General features: G+C 43.5%; 1 protein-coding gene across 1 annotated transcript; it reads left to right on the top strand.

The window, feature by feature from the left end:
- The first annotated feature begins 148 nt into the window (after positions 1-148).
- Positions 149-1,557, top strand: LOC136199340 (ATP-dependent DNA helicase RecQ-like). Its single transcript, XM_065989517.1, has 2 exons — positions 149-684; positions 735-1,557. The coding sequence occupies exons 1-2, from the start codon at positions 149-151 to the stop codon at positions 1,555-1,557; spliced, it is 1,359 nt and encodes a 452-aa protein (XP_065845589.1).
- The last annotated feature ends 18,484 nt before the right edge of the window (positions 1,558-20,041 follow it).

The following is a 20,041-nucleotide window of genomic DNA, read 5'->3' as shown; positions in this document are numbered from 1 at the left end:
TTATCCATTCCCATAGTCGTCTTTTTGCCTCATATCGGTTGTCCAAAAGACTTGCTCAAGAGACAAACAAACGCCATTTTATTCGATGGTCGCATCTATAGCGCACGCACCGCTCTCTAAACCATCAGCCGGATACTGCTTTCTGTCAATGAATGCATCGGTTTATAGTCCTGAAACCGACGAATTTTCAGCGTATCTATCGTATGCTCTAAATCGACTAGAGAAAGGAAGCGTCGTTTTGAAAGACGAGCAGCGTTCGTGCATCAAAGAGCTGTATCAAGGCCACGACGTGTTTCTCTGGCCTCCAACTGGTTTTGGAAAATCACTTTGTTACCAAGTAATACCTCTGCTTTTCGATTGGAAATCTGCTTCGTCGTGGGAGAGAGAAAATGGTCAAATTCCTTCAGTTAGTTCTATCTTAGTTATACAACCTCTTCTTTCCTTGATGATTGATCAAGTTGGTCAATTGAGAAAATGTGGCATTAGTGCGTCTATTCTCTCTTATGGTGAAAGCGTTCCAAAAACGTTTCAGGCAACCCAACAGGGTGTTTCGCAATGCACGTATTTATTCAGTTCTCCTGAAGCCCTCCTGGCATCAAATTGGAGGGAAGTTATAACAGATGCCGCGGTCAGTAGAAGAGTAGTTGCAGTTGTTGTGGATGAAGCTCATTGCGCATCAAAATGGTTAGCACAATTTCCTTTTCATTCACAAATCTCTCACGCAGATCATTTAGGAGCCGAGATTTTCGACGAACGTACGGTCGATTGCATGAAATTCGAGCCCTTGTTCCGCCTCGCACTCCGTTCTTGGCCTGTACGGCTACAGCTACTGTCAGCGTAAGAAAAGAAGTTGTAAGAAGTTTGGAAATGTCTCCCTGTGTTGTCATCTCAAGGTCGCCTGACAGACCAAATATTTTTTATGAGGCACGTGATCGAACGACAATAGAGCTTGACTTTCAGGATTTGCTCTTCAACTTACGCTCTAAGAGGGCGGCTGCTCCACGGGCAATAGTCTATTGCCAATCTCTAAACATGTGCGCCGACATATACGCTCACTTTCACTATGAGCTTGGGGACGATTCTTATTATTCTCGAACTGCTGGAAAGAAAAGCTCAAACCGTCTTTTCGCCATGTTTCATGCTGGCACGGCGGACTCCATAAAGAAAAACGTGTTGGAGAGCTTGAATCAACCTGATGGTGTTGTGAGAGTAGTCATTGCAACAATAGCTCTTGGAATGGGCGTTGATTTAAAAGACACCAATCTTGTCATACATTATGGAGCACCTCGCAGCATCGAGGATTACTTCCAAGAGAGCGGAAGGGGAGGTAGAAGAGGTACCTTTGCAAAATCAATTGTTTATTGGAAGCCGAGAGACTGCCCACTTCACAAGATTGAAGAGTCGATTCGGCATCGAGAAATGGCGACCGTCAGAAGATATCTAGAAAATACATTAAAGTGCCGCAGAGAACAGCTATTGACTTACTTCAATTGGGATAGTTCTTCCCAAGTCTTGTCTCCGCAAAACTGTTGCGACGTGTGCTTACGAAAGGCATAACTTACTGAACATTAGTTTTACGTATTTTATTCGCTTTCTGACAAATCGGTACTGCTCATTTCAAGAATCTCATCTCCAATTCGCCTTCCTTTAACATAATCTCGTTTCTTTTTCTCGATCCATTCCAAAGAACTTTCTCTGTGCCAGTTCCATAGCGGATTTGACTTCACGCGTCTAAATATTGAATATGTCCTGGAGGGAACGACGTGTAGAATTCTCTCCTTCAGCACAACTTCAACCACTTTAGCTACGTCAACAATGTCAGGTACTGAAGAGTGAGCAGTTGTTGATGTTGGTACATTTGTGTTAGAATCAATGGACTTTGAAAATAGCATCAGTTTGGTAGTGCATCTGGCGGCTTTCTTCAGAGATTTTTCGGTAACATTTGAACCCATACTATCAAATATGTACTTTAGAGACTTGTTTGCATGCTCGTTGTACAAGTCGCAGGGAATATTTCTTCCTGAACCGCCTTTGCTATTTACAAATCTGTCCCACATTATATGGTGCGCCAGATGAGGAGAGCAAACGGAAGTTACTTGGAATTGAAAATTCAGAGCTTCTAAAGCGTACTTAGTATGATTTGCAGCTTGAAAATGTGGAAGAAAACGCCTCCAGCAACGAAAAACACGTTCGCCATCTCCAGCCGACCAAGCATCAGTCATTTCTAGCACCAGTGCACCGAAATGTCCCAAAATACGTCCGTAATTGAAGACACTGTCATCAATGTCGAGAGCATCTCCAGAAAAGCATCCATCAACTATGAAGCATTTGCTGACCACAAGCTCTGCTATGCTATCTATAAATCTTAGTTGTTCGGCTTTAGTACTCTTTTTTAAGTTAGATGGAAGAAGTAGTGGAGAGGACAATGAAGGTACCTTTAGCTCTTCGCAAGCTGCTGCGAGTATGTACCCTTTGACAACCGTAGTGAAAAATTCAAGACAGGCATCAAATGATTTCTGCGGCTCAGCCTTCACAGATTGACGATTCAGGAGGCTTTTGAAAAAGCTCAGAGTTCCGCGATCACTTGAAGATTTGCTGTAAAGATGCTTCCATGCAACCTATAAAAGAGTCTACACGCCATCACCTACTGCCATGTCATGCCTTCCTTACTTTCAGAAATGTTACCAAACAGTGCCAGTCTTCAATTTGAGGCTTGAGATACTCTAGCCTCTGCCTAGGTGTGTCTCCGTCCATTACGTGACGCCGGGAAGCACGCTGGCGCTCACAAGTTAGTTGGTCACCTCCCGATGCGACGACGTCACCGAAGTTTGAAGGAAGATAGGACATCAACGCAGACATAATGTCTAGCATATCGCCACTCTTTGCCTCGTTCTTCATGAGGACATCCATTATTGCTACGTCCGACTTTCGGGACATTTCTTCCATGTATCTGTGAGGAACGATCTCAGGAACAGCATTCGCAAAGGGAGTGAGTTCTTCAAAATATTTCGTCAAATTTCGACAAACAATTACGCGGAGATTGCGTCTAATGGCAGCTATGTCATCATTAGTCGGTAAAAATGAAGCATTTGGAACATCCACAAGTGGGCAAACGCTTCCTGATTTTGAAAGTTGTGTCTTAGAGAGGCGACTGCGTCCTGCCAAAATGCTATACATGTGTATCATCCAGCTGCGCCGATCGGAACGTTCGTCTCTAACAGACTGTTTTTTGTCGATGTTGTCGCCCCAAAACTTGAAACAGCAGCCGTCCGTGATCCATTTTTCAACAGGACAGGCGTGAAACTCGCTGCAAGTCTCATTTAAACGCAACGTTTTCGAATAACTGGCACAAACCCCAACATGATTCAATCTAGTGTACACCTAGAGAAGTATGAATTCAGATATATAAAAGGTATTTCAATGAATGACTTACTACTTTATCTACTCGAGAATGAAATAGAAGAAGCGATAGCATAGACTGCACCCCGATCATTTCACGACTGCGTTCCTTTAGGATGATAGCCGCTGCCACGACAATTCGCGAAAAGTGAGAGTCTTCGGCTTTCCCTTTTGCTCGATGATCGTTGAAAGTGGCGATGGACAGCAGTAATTGCCACAAAAGAGGAGCCTTTTCTTGAAGTTTGTGGCAATATTTCTCCCAGTCAAAATTGCCAATGTCCTCAACGTCACATCTTCTAAAACTGGTAGGATGAGATCTTCGACATAAAGAAGTACACTCTTGCTGAATTTTTCCTATTATAGATTTAAAAACAATAGGAAAAAGACTGTCGTTATTGCAAATCGCTTTGGTGACGATTTCCATGTTGCCACTTGTCAAAGACCTTCCCAGTTTACTAAGCGACTCCGGCAGAAACGCCTGCCATGGCGATGATCGCGTTGGAGACGACACAGATATGAATACAGGCTTGCGTACCACGGACGGCTCCATCTGCATGACGTCCGTAACGCGGTTCTCTTCTAAATAATTTGTTCCTAATACAGACATCCTATTAGAAGAAGCAAAGGACGCTTACGCAGTTCAGCGAGGGCATTCTCAAGTGTAGGAAGAGGCGGTTGTGAGTTAGATTTGCTCGCAACTGGTCGGTGCAAAGGCGAATTAGAAGAGTCTTCGATGGCATTTTCAACATCGAATTCGGCATCTACAAAAGAATTGGCCAATCGTTTGCGTTTTTTGTATTCTACATTACGTGAGGAAGGTGAGAAATGTAAGCTTCTTGAAAAGCGAGTTTTTTTCGAAGCTGGAAGCATCTGCCGTGTGCTGGGAGATATTTCGGACTGAGGTCCGCTAGTTTCCTTCGGCCTCTTCCCTTCTCTCACAAACTCGAATTGTAAAAGGCTTCCTTTTGCCAGTTCTCGAAATTGAACCAAGTCTTCTATTGCTTTTTCCAGACGCTCCAATCGTCTTCTACAGGAATAGCAGATGACCGATGAACAGACGTCGCCTTGTACAACATCAACAAGAAGAAGGTTAGCAATTCGAACTGGTAATGAAACGGATAGACTGTTCTTGCTGAAAATAGAAACAGACTTTGTCTTCGAACACTTCTGAAAGCAGAGTCGGCAAAAATTTGCGTCCGAAGCCATACTAAAATACGATGACAGTGATTGATCCCGCCTGGGAATGTTTGCATACGTTCCGGCCGTCAAATCGGTGCAGGAAAGGCTGAGCGGTGCGTGCGCTATCGATGCGACTATCAAATAAAATGGCGTTCGTTTGTCTCTTGAGCAAGTTTTTTGGACAACCGATATGAGGCAAAAAGACGACTATGGGAATGGATAATCGACAGCAACTGTAAGATACCAAATCGCTTATCGAGAAACCGTGCAAATCGCTCTAAAATGTGACGTTGCGATCTCAGTAAGGAAAGCGCGTGGCGTATCCGCGAAACGTGCAAAAGCTGTTTGGAGGCTTTCATAATAACTTTCTATTGCCTTTTTGAAAAACGCTTTAGATCCAGATTACCGGGAAGACGGTAATTTCTGGCGCATGCGCATACAGTGGGAACCAGGCCCTTTCTCCGCGAGTCTATCCGGGATTTGCAACAGGAGAAAGGGCCTGGGTACGAGGCTAGCTAGCGATATGCGTTGCGTTGTTTATAGACTTGTTTCGCTAGTTCGGCGCCTGTCGTTGGTTCAGCGGGACGGCGCGATCGCGTGATTGTGAACGTTATCGGACGCGCGATTGCGTTTGTTTTCGAGTACCTGTGGGCGTGGTGGGTTTCTCACCGTGATCCTCTCTTTGATCTCTTTGTTCACTTCAAAATCATATACAGTCTGCGTCGTACTGTTTGACCGCGTCAAAGTTTGACGATTCTGTTGAATTCAAGTTTTGCTAAAAGAGACCATAGACATTCTACTTCCGGTTCATGATAAACATCATGAAGACTATCAAAGACCGGATTTCTGAGGAAACGAGCATAAGAGACGTTGTCGAGGCCTACCTCGAGATGTCGAGCAGAACAGATGGATGCGGGATACTGCCAACATATTTTCTAAATCTGCTGTACAAATCAATGTTGCTGTCAGTTTCATATAGCTTTCTGTTGCCAACTTGTTGCAGTGAAGATGTTTGGTGGCGATTTTTGAATGCCTATTTAATTAAGCAACCTGTGACCTAGCCTCGGAGACCTAGACCCTCTCCGCGAGCGCTACTGGGCGTGGCGCGGCGCTGGGAGAAGGTCTGGGCAGAGATATAAAAGAGTAGGGATATGCAATTCGCCGTCGCGTGACCACTTTTGCTAAAGCGAGGTGTGTTACGGGTAGGGAATTGTCGTTCAGAAGCGTCCTTTACGAATGTTAGTGATTCTTGCCTCGGTCGAACTCATCAACTACTTCACCTGCTTTAAAAGTGAGCTAAACTAGCTAAATTTTGATTTCTGGTTCGCGGTACCCTCTTTACGATATGTCACCCAATTCATCCTGACAAACCGGAAGTTAGAAAGTCGCTAGCTGCAGCTCAGGGGGCAACTCTTTTTGAAGCCTAATCACATTTTGCTCAAGAGAAGTACTAACGCTCTCAAATGAACCTTGACTCCGTTCCGTGAAAGCTAATCCGCCCGAGTTATTTGGTGCATAACGTGGGCGTGGAGCGTCAGAGATATTGCATTCTAACTGGGCGTAAGTTCGGATCTGAATCATGAATCGGAAAACAAACGCTTTTTTGCTCTTTGTTTAAACAATACGCTTGGCATGAACGGAATCTGAGCGTTCCTGGTCACTTTAGAAGGTTGTAAGGTGGTTCGCAAGTTCAACCCCAGTGGTCAATGCATACTACTGCACTAGTGGTTGATATAGGTTATAGGATCTGCTGAAAAGACAAATCAACATGTCAAAACTGAACGCTAAATGCGGAGTTGTTAGTTGAAAATTAGGCAGTTTAGGCTTGAAACTAGTTTGTTTTTCTCTGTTCTGATTTTTGTGTGAGTTGTCTGTCAGTGTGTAGCTAGGAACTTGCAGGGGAGGAGTAGTGAAAATTGATTGTCCGGAACTGCAGACCGTAATGTAATGGCCTCCTCGCTAGTAGGTCATAAATAGTCGGTACCTGTGTGTGATTAGAGAATCCGGTGTATTGCAACGTCCAGTAAGTGTGTGCGTGTCCGACTAATAAAAACAACTGAGCGCTCATCCGTATCGACATCAATACTCGACAATACAGTACATCCTCGATTACCCGAACCTCGTTTAACCGAACCATCAATTATCCAAAATGTAAATTTAATTTTAAGTCACGTAATCTAATTTGCTAACGCGATATGCTTAAATAACGTCATTGACGTAAAAAATTTACACAATAGCTTTTTTCGAACCGTACGTTCGATTCTAGCGTACCCTCGATTATCCGAAATTTTGATTATCCGAACCCCCGTGAAACATTGGGGTTCGGATAATTGAGGATGTACTGTAGTAATGAAGGTTTTGCCATGATTCCTTAACTTCAGGTAGCCTTTTGGTTAAACAAAATAATCGAATTAAGGGTGTATATTGGAAATAAATATTTTTGATGCATTATTTAAACCTGACGTTTGGTTAATCCGTTTTAAAGAGTGTACCGTCAATTAATTTGTACATGTTGAGTTGTCGTCGAGAAAGATGGCGCTGTTCCTCGCCGCCGCCGCCGACGTCGTCGTCGTCGTCGTCGTCGTCGTCGTCGTCGTCGTCGTCGTCGTCGTCGTCGTGGAAGTCGTCGTGGCGAAGAGAGGAGGGTTGAAGGAAAGGGGCCGAACGGTGGGTGAAAGAAATGGAAGGGGTTCTAGAAGAAAAGCGGCGGCCAACGTCGTCGTCGTCGCGGTGAAGAGAGGGGGTTGAGGGGAAGGGGAAGGGGCACAATAGTGGGTGGAAGGAATAGAAGGGGTCCTAGAAGAAGAACGACGGCTCAAAGCAGCGTCATAATTGGCCTTGCGCTCAGACAAAGGCTGAAAAGAAGTTGCAGAATCGGGCAGACGGATTTTCTTGCAAGGCGTTTTTGTCGGCAAAGCGTCGTCAAAAGCTTCCGAGTGCGGACTTCGGTTGTTCGATAACAGTTTTGTTTGCTTGCGGGAATGCTTGCGCGAATCGAGTCGAGAGCTCTTGTGTTTAGCTAAGTCATTTGAGAGGAGCTAAGTCATTCGAGAGAAGCATACACGGAAGGTCCTGATTTGGTCATCGGGAGCACCTTTAAACGGCCCCGTGAGGAACGCTCTCGCGAAAAGCGACGCGCCGAAAAGCGAACAGTTTCATAGGCATGTGGGTTAAAGGTCTCTCAAAATTGAAATCGGAAGGTACGCAATACGCATAATGTTTTGCCTCAGAAAATCCACGTTTACAATAGATTGATTCTGATTAAATTGCTGCCCAGACATTCGCCGAGTAGAAATAACAAAAACTGCCCTTAATGACTAGCGTTTTACATTTTCATCTCATAAATGATTAGAGAGAAAGTTGAAACAAACATAAAATGTCACTAAGCTTCTCAAAATCAGAAAAAAAGACCTTTGAAACCATTAGCATAAAACTTATATTTATTAAGACTCTTTCCTTCGCCACCAGAACGTAGTCCACCATTGGGATTTCCCCTAGAAACGCCTCAGACGACTGATTAGTGCCACAGCTCACAAAGCCAGCCTCCCCTCCGGCGCCAAAAGGCAAAGAAAAATAAGAAAATCTGTTGAGCAATTCTGCTCGATTGAATTCTGATTAAACCGTCCGTTTGTCATGCCTGAGAAAAATCAGAAATGTTCTGCCTACGGAGAGTCTTTTAGATAAGAAAATCTTTTCTAGTAAGCTTTCCTAATTACGAGCAAAAGTGTAGCCTTCCTTTAGAGCGCTACAGTAAAACCTGCTATTGCGGCCACCTGACTTAAACGGTCACCTGTTTTATCCGGCCACTTTCGGTTGGTCTCGGCTGATGGCAGCATTGAGTACAGCCATTTCTTTCTGAATAATACGGCCACCTGTTTATTACGTATAGCGGCCACAAAATTTGGACCAAACCCTTGCCTGCAGTTCTCTTTATTACGGCCATCTAGTCATCTCTAACAATCAAACTAGAAAGTTTCTCTACGAAATCTTTTCTTCCGATGAATTTGTACAGGCATGGCACTTCGATTCCGAGTCCATGTCCGCGGTTCACCCTGCTAGAGGCCCTCGACTCATCCAGCTCAGGGGAGCTTTATACGAATTGCTGCTCTCGGTGTGCAAAATCAAGCAGTGACCCCAACCAATTCTTGAAACTCATTACTGCAAAGCGTAAACATACTATGACAGTCAGGGGAAAATTCAAGCAGAAGACTGTAAGCCTCTAAATTAGTCTTACCTAATAATTAATTACAGTACGGCCACGTTTCCTAGGTCTCAGCCGGTCAACGGGAGCTTCTTCTTGAAAGACTACGACAGTGGAGGGCTGCAGAGGTTGAATTGGCGTCATTTCTGGCCCACAGTCTGTCCTCACCAACAGAACAATCCGGGAAGTCGTGAAAAAGTTTGACATCATCCAAGAAGTGCGTAACATCGAGCCGATAGCTACAGTTCAGCCCAAGTACATCGAGAGCGTCTTTCAAGTCATTCAGGCTTGCATAGGAGTCTCAGAAGTCCAAAAATCAGCCGGAAGTTGCAGAAAGCCAGGTAAAAGAGGCAGTTAAAATGACAATCATACACTAAGCAAGAGAGAATGTCTACAGCAAGTGTCTAATATAGTATGACAATTCTGCAGTTGCTGAGTTTCCAACTTCCTCGTCTAGACACTCTACGAGATTCTTTCTTATGAACTTCGATAGCTACCAGTTTTCGATCCTTTCCAGAACTTTTTCCCAAGGATCAACTGTTGGAGCAAATAACTTTCGATCATCCTCAACTCCGCACATTCCACTCTCCAAAATGACTTTACACATGGTCATAATGTCCTCATCTGCCGAAGGTGTTGAATGAATCGAGGAATTGAATGCCGATGACGTTTCTGCATTCATCTCCTCCCATGAATCTCTCAGAAATAGCACCGTCTGCGACAATATCTTCGCATAATTTGACAAAGAATTACTTGAGGATCCCATTGCATTTTTCAACAGACTAAGGTAGAAAAATGGATGTACAGGAAAACATTTTATTTTTAATATCTTACAGATTGTAGTGCTCTATTTGCTGGTCGATTGGTTTGACTCTGTCTTTGATTCCACTTGTATTCACCGTTCGGTTGTGAATTGCGATAAAGGCCGTACTCGATGATCAATCTGCTTGCAAATTGCACAGAAAATTGGCCGCCTCAGTAGCATAATTTCGTCGACCAGACCCAAGAAATAAGATGGTGACATATTTCCAGGCTGCAATAATTTTTGGCGTCTCTAATGGAATGCCGGAGGTTCAAACAAAAAATATTCCAAATGGAGAATACGTCGATGGAGAAGATAGAGGTGATCATCCTTCTCTGGGTCGATGGACAAATCGCATAAGAGTATGGTCCGGATTACTATCTCCTTAGCTTGAGTTTGCAGCCATTGCTGAAAATCTTCAGGTGAAACTGATAGTTCTTCATCAGTTGACGAAATTTTGAAGTAAGACATAACTCCGGCTAAAAGGTGGGCCTGGAAAACGTGAGACAGAAATTCGTTTTCGTTGTTGAAAACTTTGACCCCTTTGTCTGCATGCTTCCAATTGACAACGTTTTTGAGATGGCAGAGCGATCCCTTGTCGCGTTCAGATCCACAAACTGAATTAAAAATGACGCGCAAGCACACCAATGCAAAATGGAAATCGCCGGAGAGACAGGAAAGGTAAGAAAAGTGTACGTGGAATTTTAAAAGAAAAATTTCTTACCAGGACATTCGCATGCCTAACTGAATTGAAGAAAGGGGTTGTCTTGACATATCTTTACCCTCTTCGCACTTCGAATGTTACTGCAGGTTTTTTGATCACCAACGACAAGCTGTTATGTTTAGATTAAAAATGTAAAACAAAACTGTTATATTTCCCCTGTGGAGACATGTCCGACTTCTGCAGGTCACAAAAATATTTTTCACAAATGGCAATATTATTATCGGTTGTGGCGTTGTCGATGTCTAGAATTTCCAAAACTGCAACGTCTGATTTTTACCATCGTGTTCTTTTGGTTGAAAGCCTGACAGGGTCGAAAGTCGAGCAAGAGTAAACTCCATCACATAGTCGATGGCTTCTTCAAAAAGGGATTGATTTTCGATTTACGTGGGCATTAAATCCTAGTAAGACAAAAGAGATCGAGATTTCTTTATAATATAAAAATGTTTTGATATAACTGGCTTTTTTGTGTATATTACCTGTGGACTGGCGAACCAATTTGGTGGGAGATTCCTGATGCGTATTGCTAACCTGGTGGTGAGATTCTGCATGCTTGACTGAGATCCTAGAACAAATAACATTATAAATGGAACTGTAGAGAGGTTAGCACTGCTAATAATCACTGGTTCTTTCGTGATGCAAACTTCTGTAGATATTGAGATTGTCGTACACGCACAGAACTGGCTTACTACGAACATCCCTTAGACGCTCGGGATCTGCTGCTACATCCTCTAGACGTCTCCAGGTTTGAGAGTATGACATGCAAATTTCCATGCAATTCAGATGGGTGATAACCTCTCTGCTGGTTCCCTTGAACACCAACATAAATGACGTGAGCAGCTGAATGCCACTTGCTCTCGTCGCGCGCTGCTTAAGAATGACGGACTCGGTAATAGCTGCTTTAAGACGAGCTGATGCATGGTTTTTCCTTCTTTCGTCTTCGACCAGATTACGTAGAATGAATGTGAGGTGCGGGCTTTGTCTTTCCTGAGTTGTCCAGATTTCTCTCATAGGAAATTTGGACAAGCCCTTGATATTCACCGGCCCAGTCATGATATGATAGAAGACTCTTCGCAATTCCTCAAAGCTTCGAGCTCTTTTACCAGTGTATTTGCAACGAGATCCCAGTTGATGGAAGCTGCTTTGTCTGGCACATGCTGCGACTGATCGGCAGGAAAAGAACTCGCAGGGGGGGAACTTGGACTAAGCCGGAGAAAACATAGCGCTTCTTCAAGTAGCTCTTCTTCACAGAGACGTTGGGGAATGCCAGACTGGCAATTCGATTCGTCTCAATCTGACTGATGTCTTTTCCAAAACGGTCAACCAAAAGGCTTCGAATGAGAGAGACGGGGACGTTGGGGCCCAATTGGGGAGTAAACTGAGTTCGCAATCTGCATCTGAAGTCATTAAGTCGTTATGATACGGTAGACAACTGACCACTCGGCTCTCTGAGAACGAAAATCCTCCGGTAAGACTTTGCGTAACATCGACAGAATTGAAGACATACGGCGGACTTTCCACTGCGCGTAAGCGTGAAGAGGAACGCCCTACCGAGAACTCGCGAGAAGTGAAAGGCGACAGATATGAGTCATCGGCAAAAGGTGCTATGTGTCCTTTATATTGGATACACGTGATCATACCATATTGGGTAATCACGTGGAAAGCATGGGAATCACGTGATCTAATTCGGTACCCGGCCTTTCCCCGCTTGAGGGAGAGGTCTGGGTCCGAGGCAAGTAGCGCTCCAAAGGAAGGTTACACTTTTGCTCCTAATTAGGAAAGCTTACTAGAAAAGCAATTCTTATTTAAAAGACTCTCCTTAGGCAGAACATTTCTGATTTTGCTCAGGCATGACAAACGGACGGTTTAATCAGAATTCAATCGACCAGAATAGCTCAACAGATTTTCTTTTTTTTCCTTTGCCTTTCGGCGCCGGAGGCGAGGCTGGCTTTGTGAGCTTAGGCACTAATCGGTCATCTGAGGCGTTTCTAGGGGAAATCCCAATGATGGACTACGATCAGGTGGCGAAGAAAAGAGAAAGCGCGTTGGCGGCTGGCTTCGCGGCCGTCTTGGCGGCCGTCAGTGATACGGCGCACAAGGGCAAGAATAGGGCAGTGTCGTTGCTAGCGGAAGCGCCTAAAGAGGCGGCGTCCGCTGAGGCTGTTACGCCGGAGCAATTTATCCTGGCCGAAGGCATGTCTATTCATGAAAAGGTGGCAGCACGTATTGTGTCCAAGCAGTTTGTGGACATGGCGGAGCTCCGGACGGAGAACCTCACACCGGTGGTCACGCTGAAGGAGGCCAATCCGTTGAGCCAGCTCATTTCGGGAACCCGCAGGAAGCTCAGCCCGGGTCCAGGTCTGACAAGTTTGGCATCCTACTTCGCGGCGTACACAATCATTTCGTGCTCAAGGCATCGTGACGACGCGACGATGCTGCTAGGCTACCTGCGGCTTGTTTTTGCAGAAGGCGTCCGTTTTTCCCGCGGAAAGATGGCGTGAGTACGACGTCCGTTTTCGTACGCTTGCCGCGGCCAAGCCCGATTTGGACTTGTCTTGCACGAATAGCGCGATGTTTCCGCGTCGGTGTATTAGGCCGGAAGTGGCTGCAGCGGGGGCGTCGCTGCTGGCTCGCTGAACCAGCTGTGGAGATCAATTTCAGACGGACAATCAGTGCCCGGCGCGTAGCCCCTGACGAGCGGAGCCACTCGGGTAGCGGCAGAAATGGCAAAGGAGCGTGCTTCAAGTGGAACTTTCGCGAGAATTGACGTTATTGCTCGGATCGCCGGTTCAGACACATGTGCGTGCAGTGCGGTGGCCGGCATCGCGTTCCAGATTGCACAGTAGCCAAGGAGGACGGGTAGCGCAGAAGGGACTGCTTGGGAACGCGCGTTTCAAAGGCAAAAGGAAAAGACTAAGGCGTGTAGTTTGGAGCACAAAGACGGGTGTTTCCGCGCGGGCGGCGTGTTGGCGTTTGGTGTTAGACGGTGAGGGCAACTTTGTGGAACAAGGCGAAGGCTTTTTCGCGGCGAAACGCCACGCTTTTAACGTCGCTGGTTCCCGATACGCATGATTCGATGGCAGAAACAATCGAAAGAGCCGCAATCGTCACAGCCGGTGTTGACGCCACGTCGTAGACTTTGGGGCATGATGCCTTGGCCGAATCCCATCTGGGGCATCCGCCGGAAACTTTCCTCGGCAAAAACGCTGTCTAGAGCAGCGACGAAGGCGTTCATTAATCCGGGTCTTACCGGGACACACATAGACGACCCTAATTGTCACGTGAAAGTCGGAGTTGCCGATCGCTTTCTTTTTTATCTATGATGTAATGGTCGCTCTGCTATTGTTCAATATCCTCTTTTTAAAAGTGTTACTTGATTTTTTAAAGGTGTGTTTTTTTGGAAATAAGTTTTGGAGAAGTTTCGAAAAAGTTTCTAATTGATTAAACTTTTTTTACAGAAAAAGGGTTAGGGGCCCTTTTTGGGTCCCCATTATATTGAGCCATATTTCGACGCAATTGAATTATTTTTTGGCAATTTTTGCCATATGGTTTGACGTTTTCTGGTGCTTGTATGTTTTCTTATTTTATTTTTTCCTTTAAAGGGCTTTTTCAAAGATGTTCCTTTTCCTTGCAATTATTTTAAGTTCTTGGTGTTTGTTTTTGCGTTTTCGCATTGTTCAGGTGTTGGCCCTGTTTCCCGGATAAGGGTAAGGATTAGGCTTAGGTTAGGCATGTATTTACGCCTGTTTGAAGGTTATAGGCTCATTTTTCAAGCGTAAGTTCGTCCCTTGTTGGGGAAGTAAAGGTCAGGGTTTGGCGTAAGATTATGCCATGTATCCCTGGTTGTTTTTTTGTATTTTCCTGTTTACTAGGCATTTATTTGCCTTAAATTCTTATATTTTTATAATGTGGCCCCTTTTGAGCGTTAGCGGGTAGGGTAAAGGTTAGGGATTATTAGGGTTTAATTGCTCCTAATTCCCTAATTCCAAACTCCACGAATAAACGAATTTATTCGTATAGTCAATTTCTATCTTAGCCTAAAGTCGGACGGAGTAATCGTTTCCGGACAGAGGCTCTCTCGTAAATGGTAGTTTCCAGCCCAGGAAAGGTATGCATCGATCGAAAGCGTGGACAGCTCTCTATCGTATGCCGTTTAGACTTTGCCAATACGCCAAACCACTGCCAAAAAAATTGGCGTTTGAAAAAAGCTACCTCAGGTATCAAAAGTCGGAAACTGACTTTTATTTTTATAAGTGAATTTCAATTACAGCTGTGGGTTAGAGTTGCACAAGTATTTGTTCAAACAACTTAAAGAAAAAAGAAGAGGCTTTCGGAAACGACCTCAATCGTGCAAATCAAACAATGAGGCTCTCAGCAGGCATTTAAAGCTAAAGGTAATACTCTCATAATCGGCCTTAGATAATTCAAACAAAAGATGCGGTTCTCTTAGGCGACCACAAAAGTCACTACTGTCAAAATCGCTCTTAATTTTCTTCCTCTACTGCCTCTGAGATCGTATTGGTGGCCTTTTATCAGCTTCATCTTTCACTCTTAATTTTTTTTCTGCCGCTTTTTGAATCGACAATTTCCTCTCATTTATAGCCCTTTTTTCTTTTTTCTTGAGCTTTTGCCTCTCTCCCTGCCTTTCTCTCTGCTTTCTTTTTTCTCTACTAGTCTTTTTTTCTTCTGTGCTTTCTCTTCTACTTTTTCATATTGGCTCTGCTCATCATATTTTTTTAAAAACTTATGCTGTCTTTTGAAGCTTTTGTATTTTGCAGGGCTGGCAAGCAAGGCAAAGCAAGCTAGGCAGGTGGTTTGGAAGAAGGCTTTGCACTAGCGTGAGATAGCACTTTCTTAGAAAATATTTTTCTTTCGTTGACGAGTGTTGGCGTGACAACACATTTGGATTTCAGACTGGTTTCCGGGAAAAGAGGAGATGCCTGCATGCTGAGATAATGACAGAGTTAAGCCACTTTTTGTGTTTTTCATTAGATAAATCATAACATCCCAATTGCCACTTTTTAATTAAAGCAAGCAGTTTCTTCTCTGTAATGTTTCACGCAGAAACTTTCTTAGGGAGGTTAAAGGGCTGGCACTCAATTCGACCTGGATCCCTGGGAGAGCAGGTAATTGGAGACTGGAAATAATAGCGACTGGTGATAGAAGATTCAAACTGACAGTAATTGGCAAAAAGATATCCAACTGTTGGGACACTGAAAGAAAAGAATTACCGAGGCACTCTTCCTGGCTCACTTCTCTACCCGAAGCGGCAACGTGGGTTACGTGTTCAGAAAATGGCGTTGGAGCAGTACTGTCGAAGGAGAGCGACCTGTCGTCTTTGCATCCTCTTTCACACTGTCAGAGGATGAGAAGAATGACTCCGTTAGCGAAAAGGAAGTCTTCGCCTGCTTTTTCGCATGTGAGCACTGGGATTTATATTTCTGTAGCTGTCCCTTCGTTCTTCAAACAGATCATCAAGCGCTGCTGATTTTCCTTGATTAATTACGTGTAGAAATATCTCACTTTGTACATCCCATCATATCGAATCTCCTCCTTTGAAGCATACTTTAACGTTTGCAAGAGTTTATAGCTACGGAAATACAAAATAAAATATATATAATTAATTGGCGAGCGATTTATTTGTCTAATTAACCATTTCGCCGTTTCTGCGTTTAAAATGGCGGCCGAAGTTCAAAGGTCCTTCAGAAACCGCTTTCTTTTTAAAAAACTTCTTTGTGTTTTCTAAAGCATTCTTTCGTACTAGCCGTTATCCTGAGACGTTCTAAAAGTTTGTGTCCTTATATCGTGACTTGTGGGTTGCTTTTTTGCCCAAAACTGGTGAAAACGCATCTATATTTATTAGCTGGGCTTACAGCGTCTACTTCTAGCCTTCTTTATTTATTTGAGCGTAACGTGCAATGTCAAGAAACCATATTAGAGGCGTTCTCCTGAATGCACTTGTATTTTTTAGATGCAGAGCATAAAACCGAAATTTATTTATAAATCATTATTTTTATGGATGTTTCATAAGCACCTTAAAGATATAAATAAACAATCGTTTACCAAAAGTAATATTTTTAAACCCAAGAAATTGTACAGTACATTGCACTTAAAACAGTTATTTAATTAATACTTTATCTCTGTAATCTTCACACCTCACCATGTGTTATTAATACAGTATACTGTATTTTTGTGCGCATTCTTAGTTTTCTTAAATATAGGCCCTCAAACGCGTTTTAAACGCTTGGTTATTTACTCAGAGGCAGGTATTCAGCTTTAGCGTGCGATTTATTGGTCGATTTTACTACTTTTTCGCCGTTTTTGCGTCCAATAAGGCGGCCAAAGTTCAAAGGTCCTTTAAAAATTTCGTTTCTGAGAATTTTAAAAAAGTCTGTGTTCTTTGTAGTACGCGTGATCCCATGGTGTTCTAAGAGTTAAGATGCTTATAACGCGGCGCGTGTGGGGTCGCTGTTTTGCCCGAAACTGCTGGAAACACATCTATATTTCTTTGCTAGTTATACCACGTCTATTTCTAACCCTCTTTTTTTATTTAAGCATAGCTTGCAACGTCACGAAACCATTTTAGAAGCGTTTTCGTGGATGCTTTTATGTTTTTTTAGATGCAAACCAAAAACCAAATGGTTTTCATAAATTATTATTCTTGTTGCGGAGGCATAAACCAAAACTTGCTTATAAATCAATATTTTTAATAACATTTTAGAAGCACATTAAACACATAAATAAACAATCTCTTATGAAAAGTAATACTTTCAAACCCAAGACTTTGTACAGTACACTGCACTTTAAACATTAAATTAAACGGTTAAGTATGGAACTAAGAACGGACCAAGCCCTTGTTTTACCGCTGCCGCTGGGTCCAACCGGCATTATTTAACGGATTATCTCTGCAACACCATAGATTTGGACAGTATTCTAAACCAAAGAAGCACCCAATTTGCTCTTCCTCGCGCCCTTCTTTTTGCGAAACCTTTCGCCGTAGACGAGATTGCGTTTAAAACGCTTGGTTGTTTATATTTATAATAGTGAAAATCAACCTATTTGCCTGTCTTTGGAGAGTGCTGTCGGCTGACATCCATATGATTTTCTTAGGTGAACATTTTGCCAACTTCTGTTCCGTTGCGAGAGCGGATTCGTTGCGAGGGCGGATTCAAGGCCCCGACAGCCGCTGATTGACGTACGAGTCAGTTCTGATCGGAAACAAGACTTCTATTTATTATTAGCAATTATAAGCAAACCTGAGATCCTTGAACGACAGCCTAGAAAGTCGAACAAGGTACCTTTTGTCTTCCACGTCCCAACATCGTCGTCCTTCCCAACTCGTTTTTAGGATCATTGCTGGTTTGCAATGGCAAAGTTCGGTGACCGACATTACGGACGGATCCGGCATCTGCATCGTTTGCTTTTACGACTTTTCCTTTTTATTTGTTTCTTCGACGTAATCACTTGATAAATGACTGTAGCCACTTCCTCTTTTGTGCTGCTAATTTCGAGCACTTTGATGAAGATTTCGGAAAAATCCTTATTTCCGCAATATTCTACTATCTTTGTCGTCGGTTTGACGTAAAGCGCGGGTGACATCGATGAGGCCAATAACTTCGAACCAACAAAACTTCCAAGGGTAGGTACTCGGGTTTGCATCGTTTGCAATGTCGACCTATTCATAGTTGTAGGCCGACTTGTGAAGTTTGCGTATAAGGAACTGCCCGCTGTAAGAAAAACATAATGTCGAGGTGCCACGTTCTTCTCCCGGATGCCGATAGCGCACACCGCTTTACGAATATCTGTTGTGACGTTGGGACTTGCGCGAGTTTACGTTAAGTTGCGCTTATTTGATTCTTAATTCCAATCAAATTGGGATTGCGCAATGCCATTGCGTTGCAAAAAACGTTACGTGATGACTGCAAATGTCATTCCAGATGAATTTTATTATTACCAGTCTCTTTATTGGACAGCGGAACGGGCCGTTACCACGGCTAGCTACGCACCATGAAAAGAAGACTCTTCGGTTGTTTATAAACTTAAGAATAAATAACAAGATGAGAATGTTTGTTAAGACTTATAGCTTGCGCTAAACGAGAAATCGCAACAGTATCCGTGCAAGAAACGGCTCTGAAACTGCGCTTGTCTCCGTTATGGAGACACTTCTGTTACTGTATCTTAGGCTGTCGTTATGTCTGGAGAAAGTTGCTTTACCGGGGTTGGCTTCCTCTTTGGAACAAATTATTCAGCTGTTGACGCAAGTTGGCTAAAGCCGACCGATTCTTTTGCTGATCACAAGCTGATATTTGCAACAATTTTCATTTTCTTGTCGAGCAAAGGAAGTTCCTCCGAAGCACTCTTTTTAACAACTTTGACTTGTTGCTGTAGAGTTATTATTTCCAAAGGCATCGGTTCAACTCCATTCCAGTTGGCGGTGTTCCATTGGCAGACTTTGGTGCACGCTTTATCTTTTATTCTTAAGCAAACGGCCATTTTAATTTTGAATAGGAAACCACCAAGGTGGGAACATAATTCGCTTTGTCTAAACCAAGTTATGGATAGTATATTATAATCCTGTTTAATTATCCATGCTTTACCCTGCTTTGCAGTCGCAATTGGCTGTCACTATAGATTCGCCGAAAGTTGCGACAACACATTATTAATAAGGCTTTTCATTGCTCAAAAAGCAGGGGTCGCATCAGCTCGAAGGACGACGTCATCTTCTCTATCAGGTGGACAATTGTTTGAACCAAGCCAGGTGTGGCGAGATTATAGCTTGCTAAACTTTTATACGCTTTCATTGCTTCGCGTGTGTTGACTCCTAAAAAGTTATTTGCGTTTCCCCTCAAAAATAAGCTGACTATACCTGGGGTTTCGACGAGGTGGTTGTGAATGTCAAGGTAGGTTACGTCTAGCCATTCTGTCGGATTGATGCGCCAAGAATTTCCCGGCAAGCGATAGAGGCAAGTAAAGAGGCCGGCTCTCGCTACTTTCTTTGCGTATCGACTTTCAGCGACGCGAGACAAGCTGTCCATGTACGCGTACGCCATGACGCTGCTGGTGCCACTGCGATGTGTACGTACGCGTCACGCGTGTCTACTTACTGTAAACTATTCGCTCGCTAAGGTTTAACAGAATATCGCAACACGTAATGATTTTGTCTAACGTAGCCGTGTAACCTTCTGCTTTGTCCTTTATTGAATTAATGAATTTAAGCTGTAGCATCCTTTTAGAGAACATCAAATCTTCTCTTTAGTCGAATCTTTTCTTTAGCAGGCCAAATCTTTGTTCAACTTGAACTTGGGCAGAAGACATTTTTCGGCCTTTCTCCTTTTCTTGCGAGTCGAATTGACTTCTTCCCTTGATCAATTCCTGAGTATTAGGCTCAGCTCCGAAATGTCCTGCAAATTCGTCGTGCATGGTGAATCCGCAGTTGGCGAGTATTTGATCTCCGAAATGATGGTATTCTTGAAATAGAAAGTCACAGTATCTCATTACATTCACGTCGCTTATTCTCCCGCTATTTGTTTAGGACAAAAAAAATCGACTGCACCAAGTGCATTTTACGCACGAACTTGACTGTTGTGTGTTGCTGGTAGTTGCTGTACATTTTTGCGTAAGAGACAATAAGCGGTTGCGGAGTTTTAAACCATTTGGGTAACTCGGTGAAAAGATTTTAAACTAAGGGACCAAATAATCACGTCCGCTGAAAACTTATTTTTACATTCAGTTTCTATTT

Source organism: Oscarella lobularis, unplaced genomic scaffold, assembly GCF_947507565.1.
Source record: "Oscarella lobularis unplaced genomic scaffold, ooOscLobu1.1 scaffold_75, whole genome shotgun sequence".
Classification (NCBI taxonomy): domain Eukaryota; kingdom Metazoa; phylum Porifera; class Homoscleromorpha; order Homosclerophorida; family Oscarellidae; genus Oscarella; species Oscarella lobularis.
The sequence above is the reverse complement of the archived record's forward strand: the minus strand, read 5'-3'. Positions and strand labels throughout refer to the sequence as shown.

Coding starts and splice junctions, on each gene's coding strand:
- LOC136199340 (XM_065989517.1), top strand. CDS start 149: ATGAATGCATCGGTTTATAGTCCTGAAACCGACGAATTTTCAGCGTAT. Junction 685..734: donor GCTCATTGCGCATCAAAATG/GTTAGCACAATT, acceptor CAGATCATTTAG/GAGCCGAGATTTTCGACGAA.